The 20,072-nt window shown below is 44.5% G+C and overlaps 1 protein-coding gene and 1 non-coding gene across 4 annotated transcripts; one reads left to right on the top strand and one right to left on the bottom strand.

Moving 5' to 3' along the window:
* The first annotated feature begins 1,671 nt into the window (after nt 1–1,671).
* On the top strand, nt 1,672–13,137 carry Slfn14 (schlafen family member 14). Of its 3 annotated transcripts, XM_087570602.1 has the most exons (6): nt 1,672–1,822; nt 4,171–4,665; nt 5,152–5,241; nt 6,526–6,657; nt 8,064–8,775; nt 10,959–13,137. In XM_087570602.1, the coding sequence occupies exons 2-6, from the start codon at nt 4,215–4,217 to the stop codon at nt 11,770–11,772; spliced, it is 2,199 nt and encodes a 732-aa protein (XP_087426728.1). In that variant the 5' UTR covers nt 1,672–1,822; nt 4,171–4,214; the 3' UTR covers nt 11,773–13,137. The 3 variants fall into 3 exon arrangements, with proteins under 3 accessions (XP_087426728.1, XP_087426729.1, NP_001417054.1); NM_001430125.1 differs by having other exon boundaries at nt 1,782–1,822; nt 4,171–5,241; XM_087570603.1 differs by lacking the exons at nt 4,171–4,665; nt 5,152–5,241.
* A 3,630-nt stretch (nt 13,138–16,767) lies between these two features.
* Nucleotides 16,768–16,958, bottom strand: LOC120095481 (U2 spliceosomal RNA). The gene has a single exon (XR_015632430.1). It is a non-coding gene; the product is annotated as a U2 spliceosomal RNA (small nuclear RNA).
* Nucleotides 16,959–20,072: the final 3,114 nt, after the last annotated feature.

Below are 20,072 nucleotides of genomic sequence, written 5' to 3'. Positions count from 1 at the left end.
CCAGCTCCTCCCCTCTTTTTTTTTTAATAGCAAGAAGTTCAACAGCAGTTCCACCAGGCTGAAATCAAAGGAGAAACTATACCTGTTGCCAGAAACTTAGCCAACTACATAAGGCAAGTGAATTCACTGAACTTGGGGGAGAACCTACAACTGCCACTTTATTAAACCAGCATAATTCCTAACTACATTCTAAGTATTTATCCTTATAGCCACAGAGAAGCAGAGGTGTCACTTGTCAGAGAAGTGTCTCCTTGCAACAGATGGAGATCATTACAGCAAACCACAATCAATCGATCTGCAGAGAACAATCAACCATGTGATGCCCAGCTTCAACTGCTACATCTACGATACAACTCCCGCAGCTAAGGCCCAGGGGTCATAGCAGTAGAGATGGGGCAGAAAGACTGTAAGAATCAGTAGAGTGGGAGTTTGAGGTAAGATTGCATCTCCCAGAAATGTAAGAGAAACTTTGTCTATGAAGTCTCACCAACATGTTGCATGGACAAGGACAACAGGGACAGACATGCTAACATGGGAGGGGAAATCTCATGGGGCCTCAATCATAGACAAGGAACTACAGACAACTAAGAACTACTGAAAGCCAGAGAAATAGTCTTCTCCAGCAAAGAGCTCACGAATTAGTTATCCAATACCAAGTGGTCAGAGCTGAAATCATATATGTATAAGTAACATCATATGGACCAAGCAGGTTGTGTTTATGTATTTAAGGGTGTGTGTATGTAAACAAAGAAAGGCCATGAATTTGAGAGAGAGCAAGGGACAGGTAACATGGGAAAAGTTGGAAGGCAAAAGGGAAGGGGGAAATGACATAGTTATATTTTAATTAAAAATTAAAAAGAAAATATAGTGTATAGATGCAGTGGAATTTTTTGGTTCATAAAGAACATTATGTAATTTTCAGGAAAATAGATACAATTGGAGATGATCCTATTAAGCAAATTAAGCCAGTCTCAGACAAATATTGTATGTTTTCTCTCATTCCTGGTTCCTAAGTTATATATAAATATATAAAATCAGTTACGTATATATGATATGAAAGTAGAAATAAAGCTCTCTAGGGCAACAAAGGGGAATTATCAGGAAGGTAGAGGGGCAAGAAAAAAGCAGCTAGGGAGAAGGAGCAAATATGTCCAACGTATAATATATACTTGTATTAAAACTTTAAAAATATTTATTTTAAATAGGAAAAGATAAAAGTAAATTAAATACATCAAGAATCTTGGAGGTTAATGAAGTAAACTAACATCGCTCACAATGAACATTACAGAATAGTAATTTAAAATGAGTACAGCTTAACCTTTAATTCCAGCACTCTGGAAACAGTGGCAAGGGAAATCTCTGTGAGTCTGAGGCCAGCCTGGTCTACATAGAGTTCTGGGCTATCCAGGGCTGTGTAGTGAGACCCTGTTTCAAAAAAATAAAATAAAACGAGAGTAGAGCTTTGCAAATAAATTTAACCAACAAAGAGATGCTTGTGTTCTGTGTGGAAGGGATGGTCACCCCTTTGAGAAGATGGAAACTGAACTCTGGCTACTCACTTAAAAACCCCATGTTTCCTCACTCCAGGGACCTGATTCATTCCCTGAGGCCCTAGTTTGCTAATCAACCGTGACATAGACTCTTCTTGAGTCCTTATCAGCCTTCCTCAGTGGGTCAAAGTTATGAAGGCTAAGGGAGTCTGGCAGAGTTCCTGTTCCTCCCAGGCAGATATCACAGGGCAGCAGGGCCCGCAACAGAGGACAAACATCCCACCCAGAGCCAGATGAGGAGCTGAAGCACCCAGAGGGAACAAGAGCACCAGGTAAAGAATCGTTTTTCTAAATTTCATCACTATTTTGAGCACCGTTCAAGTTGGAGAGTATGAAGGGTTGGGTGTATATAACAGTAAGGAGAAATTTGTTAAGGAAGATGAGTGAGGCATTCCCAAACTTGTGGAAAGGATGCTGGACCTAGATGCTTGGAACACTGTCATCTCATAGCAGTTATAAGCATCCCAGTAATATCAATGAGACTTGGGAGCCATGAGACTATGCACTGTGCTAGCCCAAAGTCACTTAGATTTGTGGTCTAAATTCCACCAATGAAAGTCATCAGGTAAGCAAACAGAAAGGAAGAAGCCATTTCTAACAGAGCTCCAGATCATGGAATGGAATTGCTTCGGAAGATCACTAGTTGCTGGAGGGAGCCAAAGGGTTCCGTAGGAAGGTTTTGGGACGTGAGAGTATTGCAAAGAGGCAGCAAGATACTTGCATTAAGAAGGCTTCTACAATCCCTTCTAAGCTGGGCATTGGTGGCACACCACCAGCACTTGGGAGGCAGAGACAGGTGGAACTGTGAGTTCAGTTGAGCCTGGCCTATAGAGCTAGTTCCAGGACAGCCTGGGCCACACAGAAAAACCCTGTATGTAAAACAGCAAAGAAAGACCAGGATTAAACAACAAAGAAAGACCATGAATTAGAGAGGGGGTGGGGCTCGGGGCAGGTAACACAGGGAACTTTCCCTAAGGAGCCACCAAACAGCACATGTATGTGTATCCATGGAAGATGCTGGCAAACCAAGAACCAGTCACCCAGGTGATTCTAGCATGCTTGAAGGAAGGTTACCAAAGAGGAAGCTGGTGACAGGTCAGGGTGCAAGCTCCTCTCACTGCAAACAACCTCTGCAGGGCTTCTGTGTGCAGACAGCATATGGGTCCTCTTTCCCAACAGAAGACGGTTGTTAGCTTCAGTTAATAAGCAAGTTGTTCTGTTTTGCAGTTAATCAACAGTTAAAGGAGATCCTTCGGAATTAGTTTCATCTCAGATGGCTGTTCTCTAGTCTTAAAACAAAAGGTTGGGGTTGGAGAGATAGCTCAGTGTTCAAGAGCTCAGACTGCTCTTCCAGGGGTCCTGAGTTCAATTCCCAGCAACCACATGGTGGCTCACAACCATCTATAATGAGATCCGATGCCCTCTTCTGGTGTGTCTGAAGACAGGGACAGTGTACTCGTATATAATAAATAAATAAATCTTTTTTTTTAAAAAAAAAGAAAAGGTTGGTCACACTTTATCAAACAGGCCCCAAAGGCTTAGGCTCTTTTACAAATCTTAGAGACTCTATAGTATCAGGGAAAACTAGAAAGGAAGGCAAGTTCCTGCCTCACATCAGGGAGTCTGTGACTAATTCACACAGTCTGTGAATGCAGAAGGTGCGAGAAGAGCTGACACAATGTCTGCATTTGGTTATCGATTGCGTTCTTCTAAGAGTAGAATACCGTCTTTTAATCTGTATAAAAACAGCACATGAAATGTCAGATTTGTCTGAGTTTATATACTTTGTTTTGTTTGCTTATCTGAGACAGGATCTCGTGTAGTCAAGGCCGGCACTGAACTTACTATAGCCAAGGATGTCTTGGAGCTGCTGATCCTCTGGCCTCCACCCCCTGAGTGTGGGGATTACAGATATGTACCCATATATCTGGTCTCAAAGTCTTGATCCTCCTGCCTCAGCCTCCTAAGTGCCAGGATTATAGGCTTGGCCTACCATGCCCAGCTTGATGTTTATTTTCATAGCAAGTCGTACGATACACGAACCCAAATTCCACTTCCTTTGTTTTCCACCACTTTTCTTAGCCCTTCGAATTTTGAATCAAGTCACTGATGTAAGCTTCTAGTTCTGCACATTCTTTAACAATTCACTCAGCTCCTGTGCTAACCCCCCGCCTCCTCCCTTTTATATTTGGACTCAGTGTTGGTGCTTCCCAACGTTAAGTGGAAATGGGATGGAATCTTCAGTAATTTATTTATTTTTTCCATTATGGAAACCATTGTGTTCCTGTTTTAACCTATGACTCTTCTTGTTGAAAAGTCCGTTTGGCAAGATTGTTCAAAAACAATACTAGCAAAGATTACTTCCAAAGCTGGGGCCCCTGGGAAAAGCCCCCAATCCCAGCTCCTGAAAACAGTGAGCAGGGAGAAGGCTGAGAATGTGACTTAGTGGAAGAGCGCTTGCCCGGCATGGGGAAGGCTGGAGGGTCAGTTCCTGCTGCCACCTGCATATCTCTTAAAAGATAATGTCCAACGTTAAAACGCAACTCCAAAAATGTATATCCTTGAAGAAAATATTTTGCTCTCTGAACTTCTCACTAATACCAAAACATCTCTGTCCTAGTTAATTCTAGGGACGTCTTTCTGTTATCGTTGTCAGTGCAGAAAATGCCCTATGCAGAGATCACCGTGAATCTGGGCAAAGTGACGTTGGGAGAAGAGAACAGGAAGGAGATGACCAACAGTTGTTTGAAAAGGCACGAGAACTCGAGTATTGTCCAGGCTGTATGTGCATTGCTGAATTCTGGGGGAGGTGTGATCAAAGCCAAGATCGATGACAAAGGCTACAGTTACCGATGCCATGGGCTGGGGCAGGATTTGGAAACTTCCTTTCAAAAGCTCCTCCCATCGGGTTCACAGAAGCACCTGGACTACATGCAACAGGACCACGACTTCCTGATTTTTGTGAAGTCATGGAGCCCAGATGCCTCCAGCCTTCCACTGAAGATTTGCAGCTTACGCTCCAATATATATCAGAGAGATGTGACCTCCGCCATCAACTTGTGTGCCAGCAGTGCCCTAGAGCTTCTTCGGGAGAAAGAGTCTAGAGCCCAAAGAGGTATCCCTAAGTTACATTCTCAAGACCACATCCTCAACAGAACCATTCAGGAAGAAGAAGATATTAAGATGTGTGCCTTGGAATTTTTTAAAAAAGATAAACTCAATTATAAGGAGAAGCTTAGCTTCACGGAGTCAACACATGTTGAGTTTAAAAGGTTTACCACCAAAAAGATTGTCCCTCGGATCAAAGAGACACTGGCTCATTATGTTTCTGCATTTGCCAACACTCAGGGGGGATACATAATTATTGGGGTCGATGATAAGAGCAAAGAAGTGTTTGGATGTATGAAAGAAAAAGTGAACCCTGACTCACTAAAAACAGAAATCAAAAACTGCATAGAAAAGCTACCCACATACCACTTCTGTCGTGAGAAGCCCAGGGTGAATTTCACAACCAAAATTTTGAAAGTTTACCAAAGAGAGGCCCTGTATGGTTTTGTCTGTGTGGTTCAAGTAGAGCCCTTCTGTTGTGTCGTGTTTGCAGAGGACCCAGATTCCTGGATCATGGAGAACAATATTGTTACGAGGCTGAAGGCTCAACAATGGGTGGAGATGATGCTGGCTATTCAGTCAGGTAAAAGGAGAGGGGAAGCATTGCTGAGGTCGAGGGCAGCAACCCTCTTCTTTCCTTTCCAGGGTATTCCGTCACGCAGTTTATTTTATAAGAACAACAACAACAACAACAAAAAAAAAAACCTAAAATGTGTTTTTGTTTATAAATACTCTCCCACTGCTGCGTTCTTTTTCTCATATGCTTAGTTCCAAAGACTATGAATCTGATCTTTTTGAACTTAAAAAAAATGGATTTTAGTCTTTTGGGGGCATATCATATATCATTAGCCAGGAGTTAGTGAGTTCCTTTTTTTTTTAAGCTATTAAAGCCCTGTTGACAAAATTTGGTTGATTTTTCTTGTCTACATAGAATAGTTTCACTGGAAAAACGGTCTTGAGAGAACACCATTTAAATATGACACTAAACCATGTGTTTCCAGGGAAACTGTGTATGCGTGTGTGTGTGTGTGTGTGTGTGTGTGTGTGTGTGTGTGTGTGTGTGTGACAAATCTAGACCATTTCAGTAAATCTAGGAGCAAATATTTTAAACTGTCAGCCCTGAGGCCTCACAACACAGGGAATGAGGCAAAAGCAGATACTCTGGGGTAGGGGACCACTCCAAGGGAAGAGAGCCGCTGGTGGTTTTACATCTTGTTTGGAGTCAGCCTTGGTGATGTCTAGTCAGTCAGCCGATAATACTCACAATAAGCTCACCGACTTGCCTGCAGGATCAGATGCTCCCAATGACATCAGTCATTACAGACTTCATGCATCATCCTTTGGCTCGTCCTAAATTTGTTTGATCTATTTCCTCTGTTTTCCCAGCAAGATCCACCCCCTTTCAATTCCATCTTACCTTGAATGGAGACTACAGTCACCTGTAGCCATCCTTACAGCCTGGGCTGCCCTCTTTGGCCACAGGGCTGCTTACAGCCCCCAAGGCATTCTCCTCTTCTCCATCCCTCCTGTAGGTGCTGCCTCTGCCTCCCCGGGATTAAAGGCATGTGCCAACAACACCCCGCCCTTCCCTTATTTCTTACAGGTAACCCGGCATCCAACATACATTTAGGGTTCAAAGTAAACTCAGGGATCATCACCTCATGAGAGATAGGAGAAGTGACACTTGTTTGAAACGAATTACCCAGGAAGGTAAAATACTTGAGCCCACAGAGCAATTCGAGGCGTCCTTTCCTGCCACGCACAGCCATGTGTGGTGGTGCAGGACTACACACCTGTCGCCTGTAGAAAGAGCGATCGCAGAGTTCTTCCACTTTTGTGTTTTCCCACTTTCTGTATGCTTGTTTAGATCCCTCCGGCTTTCCCACAACCGCTGACAGTGCTCACCCGATGTCACCAGCTTTGTCTGCACCGGGAAGGCCAGCGTATCTCACTAAAGTCCTGGAACATAAGGAGACCCTGCAGCGCCGTTTCTTTCCAGGTACACGCATCTCTGTTTGGGGTTTTGCTTGTTTTTTATTTTTTAAGACAGGATCTCACTGTGTCACCCAGCCCAGGATCTCCCTCTTCGTTTCAGCTGAGGAGACCATTTTATGAAATAGAGCGTAGTTCAGTGGTAGAGCATGGACCAGGTCCTGAGTACGATGCTGAGCATTGGAAACAATGATGAAGCTGGGAGGAATGAAGAGCAGCCTGTAATCATCCAAATCTTGTTTCTTAGAGAATGTAAGACTTAGCAGACATAATGGTCCTACAAGTGCGCACATGCGCGCGCGCGCACACACACACACACACACACACACACACACAGAGAGAGAGAGAGAGAGAGAGAGAGAGAGAGAGAGAGAGTCTTAAATCCTAGTCCTCAATCTTTATTACAGTTCCAAATGCATTGAATTCTAACCACCCATGCCTTTTATTCTTCAAAAGGTAAGGTGCTGACGTTCCTTGGGCCTCTGGCATATGAGGGCTGTGCCATGCCCTTTAATACGGAGGGAGCCGAGGGTTACACATACACAGGCTAAAGCAAATTTTCTTCAGTTTCAGCACGACTAACGTTGGAATCACATCACAGAAGGAGAGCTTTGCCAATTATACACTGCCTGGCTGTATCCCTGGCTTCTACTCATCAGATGCCAGTAGCCACCTTGTAGTTGTAAAAATCAAAAAGATCTCCAGACGGGCTGGAGAGATGGCTCAGTGGTTAAGAGCACTGACTGCTCTTCCAGAGGTCCTGAGTTCAATTCCCAGCAACCACCTGGTGGCTCACAACCATCTGTAATGGAATCTGATACCCTCTTCTGTGTACTCATATAAATAAAATAAATCTTAAAAAAAGGTCTCCAGTCATTGTCTTGGTTGGTGAGATGGCTGGTTGTATAACCTGAGTTTAATCTCTGGGCCCTACATAGTGAAAGGAGAGAACCTACTTTTGGAAGTTGTCCTCTGACCTCTACATATACTGAACACAGACAGACAGACAGACAGACAGACAGACAGACAGACAGACATGCGCACGCATGCATGCACATAATAAAATGTCTTCAGACTTTTGGTTAAGAATTGCTATTCTAAAAGAATATTCCCCCAAAGCATAAGCCTCACAGAAGGCCTTTAGGAAAAAAAAAAAGAGCATCTTCCCAGCAGGTTGTGGATATCTGGGACCAGAAAAGGGCTCCAGGAGCCTGTTCTCTGTAGACCTCTCCCTGACAACTTCCCTTAGAGCTAGTTGTCAGGCTAGAGAACCTCTAGTAGCTGCCTCGGGAGTGCTCTCTTTGCAACAGGAAAAACATGGTTCGGAAGCTAGAGCCATCCTTTCCTACCAGACCACAAGAGTAGCCCTGTGCTTTTTAAAGTTTTGATGACTTCTATTTCTTCAATTTTCAGTGACACAGGAAAACCTACAATTTCATCCAGAATGCCTCTGCAAGAAGCTGTTCTCAGACCATGAAGGACTGGAGGACTTACTGAAGACACAGACACACCCTTGTTCTCATGGGATTGTGATATTTTCCAGAAGCTGGGCTGGCGATATTGGTTTAACGAGAGAAGAGAAGGTCCTGTGTGATGCTCTCCTCGTAGCAGTCGGCAGCCCTCTGGTACTCTATACAGTCTTAACAGACCCCAGTTGGCTTGGAGGATCTGACTATACTCAGAACACTGCCCTTCAGTTAAAGAGGCGGCTACAAACCCTCGGAGGCTACAGAGGCAAAGTGTGTGTCATTCCAAGGGTGATATGTCTGCCTGGCAGAGGGTCCAGGCCTGATCCGTCCCCTGTGTACCCCCGAGCCTACAAGCTGTCCAGTAGCGCTGAAGTGGAGGATTTGCTCCAGAGCTTAGTGCTGGTCTCACTGTGCTCCAGATCGGTGCTGAGTGACCAGTTGGGCTGCGAGTTCTTCAAGCTGTGCATAGAAGAGGAAGCCAGAGCACTGTCCAGGAACCTCCGGGAAACCCGGGAACTGTTCATCCACTGCCTTCCAGGAACCAGGAAGACAGCCCTTGCCATAAAGATGGTGGAGAAAATTAAGGATATGTTCCACTGCAAACCCAAAGAGATCCTCTATGTTTGTGAAAATGACTCCCTGAGGGATTTTGTGATGTGAGAATTTTACCATCTAAACTTTACAAAAAAAAAAAAAAGTCTTTCAGTTGAGTCACAAAAGTAATTTGTGTTTTGAGTGTAAGGTTTTGCAATTCGTTTTCACTGTGGAAGTTCACACAGTCTTCAGTTAACCACAGATGTGATTGAGGTCTAGAATAGAGAATCTATCGTGTTCAGTCCCAAACATGACATTTTTTGTTTTTGAGATAGTCTTTCTCCTCAGCTCAGGATGGTGTTAAACTCAATCCTCCTGCCTCGGCTTCCTGAGTATTGAAATTATAGGGATATACTTCCAGGCCCAGCTGCAGCTCTATATAGAATTAGAACCGTTTTCCCACAGCCTGAGCCTTAGATCTAAGGAAAGTAGAAATGAACTTGTCTCACTTTAAGTAACCTTTTCCTGGATAATTAGTGTTTTTGGTTGTACAGTTAGTCACTATATATAGCAGGAATTATTTCAATTTCAATTTGATTTAGTTTGTAAAATATCACCAGATATATAAAAAATCCAGTGAAAAACATTTAAGTTGTTTTGCACATAGAAAGATATGAGTGCAATTATGACTGATATCTCTAGCTTTCAGTGTAGTAAGTTGGACATTGTACAATTTACCAAGGAAGACAAATTCACGTTTTTGCTTTGGTTATAACTATTCAAAGAAAATCTTATTGGGCAGTGTTTATGTTAGATGGTGTTAAATATAATGTCAGGGAACAAAACCAACAAAAACCTTAAAATAAACAATGCAGTGCTGTATGATTGGGATAAAGGCCTGCCTCACATAGCCAGAGGTTGGTCAGCAGTTTCTCTCTAGGGAAGGAGACTTGACTCCTAAATCATTAGGAAGCTAGGTGTGAGAGTGTGTCTGCCAGCAGTCCCAGCACTTTGGAGACAGAACAAGGGGACTGAGAGTTTGAGGCCAGCCTGGACTACCTGAGACCCTATATCAAAAGCAATCACGCAAGCAAACATAAAACAAGGAGAAGTGAATGAGATGAGGATGGCCCACTAGGCAAAGGTCACAGCAAGGTCAAAGGTAGAAGGAGGCCAGAAAACAGGGGCAGATCTAACTGGAGTGGAGCCAGGGTGTGGGCATACTGGAGATGTTAGAACACACGCAGATGCTAGATCTTGCAGGAAGCTGTGCTAGGGACCGTGCACATTACTAAGTTCTGTGGCTAAATTTCAAAAATATACCAGTTAAAACCCTAATTGACAAATAGCCATTGAACTCCTACTGTGAGGAAGGGATAGAGACAGCCAAAATTCAGGGCCGTCCCTCCAGAGACACCAGGCTGTGCTAGAAGGGAAGGAATGCAGTTAAGAGTCAAGCACAGAGAGAAAAGCCGGGACCTGTATCACGAAACCTGCGTGAATGTGCCATTAATTGAATCAAACTTAGAGAAGGCAAGAAGCCACTAAACTTGAAAAGCAGAGTTGTGTAGCGCACATGTACACGACAGTGTGCCATGGAGGGAGATGGGCCCGAGAGAGGGTGAGCCGTGTGGTGCTTTCTCCCCTTTCAGGTTCCTTGAAGGAAGTCAGCGATCGATGCTTGCCTTACCAAAACTCAAAGGTCTTTCTGATCCTGTGTGACAGGTGAAGAAACAAAACTTACTTTAGACAGAATTTGAATTGACACACACCTTTTCTGCAAGTATAGATTATGAGATGCCCAGAGGAGGAGGTGGTTTCTCCAATTCCAGAAGGGCAGCTTAAAGAAGTAGGAACATACATGAGTGACTTTTGAGGTTTCCTTTAGCTGCCAAGCCGCACAATTGGACTGGTAGAAACAAGAAGATTTCCTAACTTTTTTTGTTTGTTTGAGATCAAGTATTGTTACATAGACCAGATTGACCTACAGTCATTATGTAGTCCCGGCTGGCCTTGGACTCAGGATCTCCAGCCTCCTGAGTGAGGATGGGACTGTAGGCACAAACCACTAGACTGTCTGTCTACTTTGTAGTAAAATTTCACATGAAGATTTATTTAACCAAACGATCTCTAAACTTCGCGTTCTGTCAGGCACCTTGGAAGCAGGGTGGTTTGGTTGTACTTCCTCTGTTAGTGAATTGGTCTGCAAAGGAGAATTAGGCTCTATTTCTGATTCCGAATAAGAAAAGCTCCCGTTATCTTTGTTTCTATGCCTGACACCTTGTTTTCTCCTTCCTGGTTATAGGCAACAGGTCACCTGCCGAGCCGTGACCCGGAGGGCCTTCATGAGAGAAGAGTTTCCAAAGGTTAAACACATAGTGCTGGATGAGACGGAGAATTTCTGCAGTAGACATGGTGACTGGTACGAGAAGGCTAAAAGCACCACCCATCCAAAAGCAAGCGGGGAACGCCTTCACCACGGGATCCTCTGGCTTTTTCTGGATCCTTTCCAAACCCGGCACCCAGGTGCTAGTGGCCTTCCAGCTCCTTCCGCTCAGTTTCCTCGAAAAATGATCACCAGTGAGATCCACTGTGCTGTGGAAATTGCTAAGGTAATGAAAGATGAAATGAAGAGGATCCAAGAAAACCCTCCCTCCAACGGATCTCCAGACACTCTGGCAATGTTCCAGGAGGTTCCCTATGAGGAAGCAATGTGTGCCCAGGCTCTGCCTGGCGTGTGTGAGATCAAGGCTAACCTGACACCGGGACAAATAGCCAGCTATGTGGCAGAAAAATGTCACAGCCTGTTCCACGAAGGATATCGGCCCCAAGACATAGCCATTCTGTACAGGAGATGGGAAGACAGAGGACAGTATAAGGAGGCGTTGCTAAGAGCAATGGCCCGTGGGACAATGGAGGTCTCTTTCAACAGTGCTGCTGATATTTGTGCTGATGGTGTCATTTTCGACAGTGTCGAGCAGTTCTCAGGCATGGTCAGGAATATTGTGTTTGGGCTTAGTACTGAATCTGTGCACTCAGAAGGCGTTCATAAACTCTGCTTTGCCTCAAGAGCCGTTAAACACCTCTACTTGCTGTATGGAGGGAGGACGGCTTTCTGAAACTATTGTAGATAACACAGGAAGTCAAACAAGAACACGCTCGCCTCCCAAACAGGTGGTGGCTCCTTTTTAATACCACAAGTTAATGAATGAAGGTGCATTGTTAAGGCCTGGAGCCACAGAGATGTGTTTTGGGAATGAGTCACCCTACTAGCGGCGGCTGAACCCTTTGCTCAGTCCACTTCTTTTTCCCAGTGACAAGGCAATTGGTTCTCTGCCTCCAGTCTTCCTGATCCAATCCAGCTTTCATTCTGTCACCCAAAGAGCCTAAAACAGAGTGCAAATTTTATGAAATTCTCTGCTCCAGGCAGTTCCTGCAGCCCACGGGCAGAATCCATTTCTGAGGCTCTCTACTGTATTGACTTTTTCTTCTGACCCCATCCTTGATCATGTCTCTAACTCCCAGCATTTCTAATGGGTTCCCTCATCTGTAGCTGTTTTGGGAGTGATGGTAGGATGTCCTTTAGACCAACTCCTTGGATTGGGTGTCTTGAAAGCAGTATCTGGGCTAGCATCTCATGCTGGCTGTGGGGCTCAAGATTTACAGGAGCATCCTTAGTTGGTTTTTTTTCCCCCATCAAGTCTCAATTAGCCTCTTGGCATTGGCTTTCTGTTAACCAAGGTCACAGAAGACAAGCATGTGAGTGAAAGTGTCACTCAGTTACTTTACAGTGTGAACTAGCCAGTGGACTAGGGGTACTTTGCTAATTTTTATATTCATCAAGAACATAGGAAGCCAAGTGATATGAGCAGAGCCTTACAGTAAAAGTAGCTGGAGGAGCATCTGAACCTATGACCTGCTGTGCCAGGCATGGACTGAACAGAAGAATCCCTAGCAACTAACCATATGGTGGTGGTGGTGGTGCTTCTTCTTCTTCTTCTTCTTCTTCTTCTTCTTCTTCTTCTTCTTCTTCTTCTTCTTCTTCTTCTTCTTCTTCTTCTTCTCCTCTTCCTCCTCCCCTCCTCCTCCTCTTCCTCCTCCCCTCCTCCTCCTCCTTCTCCTTCCTCCTCTTCCTCCTCCTCCCCTCCTCCTCCTTCTTCTTCCTCCTCCTCTTCTTCCTCCTCCCCCTCCTTCTCCTTCTCCCTCTCTCCTTATATTGCTACACTGTCTTAATATCATAAATACTACAACTAGTGTAATAATCAAGATAAAAGAGTTGCTTGTGGTGCGATGTGAACTCCTAAAACATTGTTGGAGGACAACAAGAATATGATCATACCAGCTTAAGGAATTAAAAAAGAAAAGAAAAAGCGCCTGAACATCTCATGAGCCAGGTGTATTCTTTTTCATTTTTGCTTATTTCCATGCCTTTTTGATGTTTTATGCACATTGCAAGTTCTGCAATAAATTTTATATTCTACACAGCTGCTTCTTCCGTTTGACTTTTTGCACTGTTCATATGCCCAATACATCTCTTTCTACCCTTTGCATATCCAAGCAGTATATCAAGGAGTGGCTGCACCAGATATTACAAACTGGTGCAACCACTCTGGAAATCAGCATGGAGAGTTCTCAAAGAGCTAAACAATAAATCTACCAGCTAAATAGCCCTGGAGCCTATGCTCAAAGGACTGGACATCATATCTTGCAGATACCCGCTCAGCCTTGGTCATTGCCACTGTGTTCACAACAGCTAGGAAATGGAAGTGAGCTACAAAACTGAATGGACAATGGGAAAGTACAACGAAACCAGCATGCATACGATAAATGGTAGAACTAGACCATATCTGAGTGAAGTGATCCAGACACAGCAAGACAAGTGCCATATGTTCTCTCTTCTCTGTGATTCTTAGCTATGGATCTTTAGACATGAGTAACCACAGAAATCAGGAGAGGCAGTGAGACTCAAATCAGGGAAGTTCTAGATTGGGGAATGGCAGGTGATTGTGGTGTGAAACAGAAGACAGGAAAATTGGGGCGGGGCTTTAACTAGGGAGGTGGAAGGGAGAGAGGGCAATACACAACACTAAAATGTTTCATAAAACATACAGAACCTATGGTTTATTCCTACCTAAGATTACGTGTAATGTGTATGTGTATGTGTATACATAGAAGTATAATTTGTAGAAGTTATGCCGCTTGGGGTGATAATGCTCCTTGTAAGAGCCATGAACCCAGGATCATCTCTGAGAAATAGGAGTTCTCTTGAGTTATTATTCAGGGGAGCCCAAGAGACTTCCCCCAAAAAAACTATAGGCTATTGCTTGTTGCCCTTGGTTGCCCCCTAGAATTTGAAGGTAAGATCCTATTGCCAAAGATGTCATGCACTTAAGACACGGGACTTGAGGGAATTGAACTAGAACTGGCCTCAAAGTCTTCTTCCTGCTGACCGGCTCTTTAGTATCAGAAGATGCTATGGAAGCTACCAAGGGAGAGATGCATTTGCTAGTCCTGTCCTGCTGTAAATGATAGGACTTTACACACAGCAATGACTGGCCTGGCAAGATACCCACAACGGTACACTAGTGACCCTTTTATTTGGGGGTTCCTAATGACTGTCTAATTGGACTTAAGGCCTGCTCAACAGGAAGGCCCTCATGTCTAGTACTGTAAACCTAGTCAAGCACCCGTAGCTAGAGAGGTTGTAGGCCAGGGAGGAGAACTTACCACTGCCTCTTTCAGAAGCGAATATAGTCTGTTTTCTCTGTATCCTAATACAGAGAGGCAGAGATAGTCCTCAGCCCTCATCAAAGAGGGGTAGTAGACGGACTGTCACAGAGATCTACAACTGTTCAGAATACGGGTAATAAGGAACTGGAGGTGCCACCCCCACCTGATACAGCTGCAATACAACCCCTAAATCGAAGGCTTCATGGCAAGGGGGTGGGGCAGGAAAGTAAATATACAGATGAGAAATAGCTAATTTACATCCCCTAGACACAACAGGGAAGCTGCACTCATGAACTCCCTACATGACCAGCATAGGGACACCAACAGTTTGACCTGCTAGTGGGCAGGGGAAGTCCATATGAACCTACCCTTAGACAAGGAGGGCAATGGCTGCCGAGCCAGGGAGAATTGGTTGCCCTCGGTCATGAACCGCCACATGGGTTGTCTAATCCCAAGAGGTCAGCCCCAAGTATATGCACATATGAGCAAAGCTAAATGGACTCAATATGTTTATATACATATATATATACATATACATACATATATGTGCATATGTATACACACATATATGTATACATGTAAGAGTAATACTTTTTTTAAAAATGGTGACTGTGGGGGTTGGGGATTTAGCTCAGTGGTAGAGCGCTTGCCTAGGAAGCACAAGGCCCTGGGTTCGGTCCCCAGCTCCGAAAAAAAGAACCAAAAAAAAAAAAATGGTGACTGTGAATTTGGGAGGGGGAAAGGGAGGGGCAGAAATGATGTAGATGCAGTGTATGGCTTGGCTGTATCACTTGCTCTGTCCCACGAAACTTCAGTAACTGCCACGTGCACAGAGGCTGACTGTGTGCTGTCAGCGTGAGTTTGCTCCTTTGGACTCATGCTGGAGGCACACAAAGAGCGTGGCCCAGATGAACGAGAAACACAAAAGCAACCTTAACTCAGCTCAGAGCCACATTCAAGTCATTCCAACTAGATCAGCCGGATCCCAACAGATTGTAGATATACAGATGGGAAAATAAATACCGTTTTCACAACTGAGATCTCAAGGTTGTTTTGTAGCAGCAACTGGATGGATGCAGGGCAACTCTCTATGCTACAGCACAGTCTTCACAGAATCCCTCTGGGTGACTGCACAGCACACTCCCTGGCCGTGCACTGTCAGTCTCTCAATTGGATGTACGTGCTATTAATTTTAAAAGGCAGGCACATAGGCATACAACCTTTTCTTTTTCTGGTACAGTCACAAACACCCAGAGATAGGGTTGTTGGGATAAAGGGGTGGGATGGAGAAATAAGCTCCTTATTTATATCCATGGGAAAGGGCACAGAATATTCAGTCGTCACAATTGTTAATTTATAGCTTTGGTTGGTGGTGGTATTAGATTCGCTTTTGACCCTAGTGCTGAGGGTCAAAGGTAAAGCCTTGTAGTGCTAGACAAGTCTCTAACACTGAGCCATACCCCTAGTGCTTCATTAAAAAAGATCTAATTTATTTTTAATTATGTGTACGTGTGTATGTAGTTACATATGAGTGTAATTACAGTTGGTTGTGAGCCACTGGACATAGGTGTTGGAAATTAAACTCAGGGCCTCTGAAAGAGCAATGGCCTCCTTGAGTGGAGCAATGGCACTGATGAGTGGTTTAATCTCTCCATGCTCTAACCCCTACCACCACCTCCAACGCCCCGCCCTCTCTCCTCTCCTTTTTTGAAACAAGGTCTAATTATGTAGCTGCCAGGGGCTAGGATTGTATGCCCGTACCATCAGCCTGACAAAGTTGTTCTTTTTTCCTTGTTTTTGTTTTTATTTAAATAAGGAGGGGAAAACTGATATCAGCATCTGATCATAAAAATTGTGTACTCACGTCTCAGGAACTCTTGACTCTGCAAAGGAGCATGTGGTAGAGCTGTGACTAATCGCTCCAATTCAGAGCCTTAAAGAAGTGAGTTGGACAATTGTGGGCAGAAGCGTGAATTACTTAATCTTAATGTTGTATAAGAACAGTTTTAGAGAAAAGATGATACTGTGCTGGAGTGGGACTTTAAAAAATTACTTAAAAATAAAGTTTAGCATAAAAGGTAATGTGTTTTAACCGAGCATGGTGCTATATAACTTTAATTTCAGCTTCTCATACGCTGTAGATTTTATCACTGAGTTACAGCCCAAAACTTGTGATCTGCTTGTTTGTGGTAAGGAAGAGCACTAGCAAACCTAGTATGTTTTCTATGAAAATAGTATATTATATTAAGACCAGGGCTCCTCACGAGACATAATATTAACCTTATAGCTCCTCACAGATAGAAAACCTACCCATACACATAATATGGTTAAGCAAGGATCAGATGTTACAAGTCTCATTTTTTAACTTGCAGTAGAGTCCCCCGGAGGGGTGCACCGTTCCTGGAGGTACTGCAATACCAGGTCGATGCGTGGAGTGGACGGAGCAAGCTCCTATTCCAACTCCTAGTTCCAAAAATCCATTTAATATATTGTCCTCGGATAGAGGACGTATCAGATATTAAACTGATAAGAACAGATACTACACTTGATCTTAGCCAAAAGGCCGAGAAGCGATACTTTCCCAGTGTGCCACGCTCGCACCACTAACTCACACACACACTTTACCCTCATGGTCAAAACACTCACGCGCCGATAAACACAAGATCAACATCAGCTCCCAGCTTCTATCATGCCCACGACCTATATACCACAAAAAACCTGTGAAATCAAGACTGAAAAGAGAAGTTTTCGTTGCTCTTTTCTTTCCCAGAGTTCCAGGAGACAGCGCCGTGTCATTTGCATGCCCCGCCCAGCGTGCCGTCATCCTTCCAGCACTGCTGTGGAATACGAGCCGTCGTCCTTCCAACTCTGGTCTGTGCTGCAGGATTATCATCACAGTGCTGCTGGACAAACAGACTGAGGACCTCGGTGCTTCCAGGTTCTTCGCAATTTTTCAGACATAGAGTTGACAACACCCACCACAAGAGGTTCTCTACCCCCGATTCCTCCTGTTATCTAGTTCATTTTGCATCATGTCTGGACTTGAAAAGAGATTCATGATTGAGGGGAGGGGGCCAGTGCTCTCCCTTCCTGAGTGTGACTCCTGGGAGGACAAATTCTGATCCGCTCAAGGGGTGGACAGAGCCTTGGGAGATGGGCTTTCTTAATATCAGCTCCTTTTCTGTAACTATTGCTCTGGGGTTTTGCCCTTTACCTTTTACCCCTTCGTTCATTCCTTTCCTTGGTCGTTTTGCCTATGAAGCCCAGACTGAATTTTCGGCGATCCTCCCTTCTCAGCCTAGCTCAACAGTCGGTTTCCACTCTTGTACATTTTGAGATACAGTCTTTTTGTAGAGCCCCGGCTATCTCAGAACTTGCTATGTCAACCAGGCTGGCCTCAAACTCAGAGATCCTCCTGGGGTGGGCCACCACACCTGACACAGTTCCTTTCCTTTTTAAAAAGACTGAAACTCGTTTTTGGTTGGGCCTTATGTCGAGGACCTTTAATCAACTCCACAGTCTGGTGCATAGGGTTACCCAGCGTTCCAGGCTAGCTCTGGCTCCTTAAAGTGGGGGTCGCAGGAAGGATGTGGTAAAGTTCACATACAAGGACATTGCTCAGGCCTCAAGGTTATTTTCTGTGTTTCTTTTCTCTTGCTCTCAGGGACCCCTAGGGTAACAGAACCCTAGACCTCCTGTCTTAGTTATTATGGTTTTATTGCTGTGAAGAGACACCATAACCAAGGCAACTCTTATAGAAAGTGTTTAATTGGCGCTGTCATGTAGGTTCAGTCCATTATCATCATGGTGGGAAGCATGGAAGTCTACAGGCAGACATGGTGCTGGAGGAGCTCAGATTCCTGCATCTTGATGCGAAGATAACTGTAAGGAAACTGTGTTCCACTCTGGGTGTAGCTTGAACATAGGAACGTTCAAAGCCCGTCCCCAGAGTGACACACTTCTTCCAACAAAGCCATACCTGCTCCAACAAGGCCACATCTCCTAACAGTGCCAAGTATTCAAACACATGAATCTGTGGGGGCCATTACTATTCAAACCACCACATCCTTAGCAGACTTTAGCACAACTGACTCCATTATGGAAGGGCCATTCAAGCTGTAAAACTCAGTATGGAGACAGCACCAAAATGGAAAGAAGGACCTAATTTATTTTAATAATTATTAAATAGTTTATTTAATAATTATTTCCACATGGTTCTGGGAAAGTCTAAAACCCTACTAACGATGCTTTATAGCTCCTGCAGTTCTGCTTCTGGCTAACTGTTCTTGTTAACTGAAATGTGTCAATCAGGATTTGGTTTTTGTGCTTAAATGCTCACCCTGAAGAAGGCTCGGTGTTCCCCTGGGATCCTGAACATCCAGTATAGTCACTCGCCCACTAATAAAGACTCTCTACTGGCTTAAAGCCATGTCTGAGCAGTCTTCTTTGGTGGCTACCCCACCACATTAGAACATTATTCCTCTCACACTGGTCAGTTTCTACTGTATAAAGAGGCTCCTTTCTGTGGGTTGCCCTGGTGTTGTTTGTATTTGATGCTAATTATGATTCCCCAAAAGGGGCTGCCTAGGATGAGAAGTGAATCACCATATTCAGGTGACTTCATCAGAACTCTCTCCCCATTTTAACTTGTAAAATAAAAAGCTAGAGCTGATGATTGGGCAGGAGAAGGGAAGGTGGAGCTGAAGAGTTGTGGGGGTGGGGTGGCGGGGGAGGAAGATGGAGATGAAGCACGTGACCCAGAGGAGCCACAAGTTGTAAGGGATCTATCTCCTAGCTGGGGAATAGAGTAGTGTAGCGGTAGATCTGTCCAATCTAGGTGCACAGCTTGTATTCATATCATTTGAGTTGTGTTTTCATTGCACGGGCTTGTCTGGGTTGGAGAATTGACTGCAACAAATTGACGCCCAACATATTGATTAGAACTCAACTAACCTGGGCTGGAGAGATGGCTCAGCGGTTAAGAGCGCCCGACCGCTCTTCCAGAGGTCATGAGTTCGATTCCCAGCAACCACATGGTGGCTCACAACCATCTGTAAAGAGATCTGATGCCCTCTTCTGGTGTATCTGAAGACAGCTATAGTGTACTTATATATAATAAATAAATAAATCTTAAAAAAAAAAAAAGAACTCAACTAACCTGAGATAGAAGTTCACTGCCCGCCCGCCAATAGGGCTCTGGCTTCGATCTAGGCTGGAGCAGTGGTGGATTGAAAGCTGACTGGGTCTGAGGAGTCTACAGAGAACTGCAGAGAGGCTCCCTCCCTAAGCCCCAGGTAGAGAGCTACAGTCAGGGGCAACAACCCAGCCTGGAGCTGGGCTTGAGCAGCGCTGTGTAAGAATCACAGGGAGGTACAAGAGAACCTGGAGCACAACTTCCTGCGAGGTAGTTTTCCGGCAGTCACAGTGCCTGGGCATCTAAGTCCTGGAGAATCTTTCTGTGTTCATTTCCCAGTATCCCCCCACATCTACACAGGAAACAGACAACCAGACTGGATCTCCGGACTTCTTGTTTGCCCTGCCGGTTGCCTGAGATCAGCACACAAGCAAGCCCTGCTAGCTGCAACCCAAAGAGGACTCAGCCCCTCCCTGTGAATAGAAGAATGGGAGAGAACTGCAGTGTTCTGAATCGAACAGTAGAGGGAGACAAAGGTACAAAGGGCTCCAGATC

This window comes from Rattus norvegicus, chromosome 10, assembly GCF_021556685.1.
Source record: "Rattus norvegicus strain SHRSP/BbbUtx chromosome 10, alternate assembly SHRSP_T2T, whole genome shotgun sequence".
Classification (NCBI taxonomy): domain Eukaryota; kingdom Metazoa; phylum Chordata; class Mammalia; order Rodentia; family Muridae; genus Rattus; species Rattus norvegicus.
Note: the sequence above shows the minus strand (reverse complement) of the source record. Positions and strands in the feature narration are given on the sequence as shown.

Coding starts and splice junctions, on each gene's coding strand:
- Slfn14 (NM_001430125.1), top strand. CDS start 4,215: ATGCCCTATGCAGAGATCACCGTGAATCTGGGCAAAGTGACGTTGGGA. Junction 6,658..8,063: donor GCAGCGCCGTTTCTTTCCAG/GTACACGCATCT, acceptor TTCAATTTTCAG/TGACACAGGAAAACCTACAA. Junction 8,776..10,958: donor TCCCTGAGGGATTTTGTGAT/GTGAGAATTTTA, acceptor TCCTGGTTATAG/GCAACAGGTCACCTGCCGAG.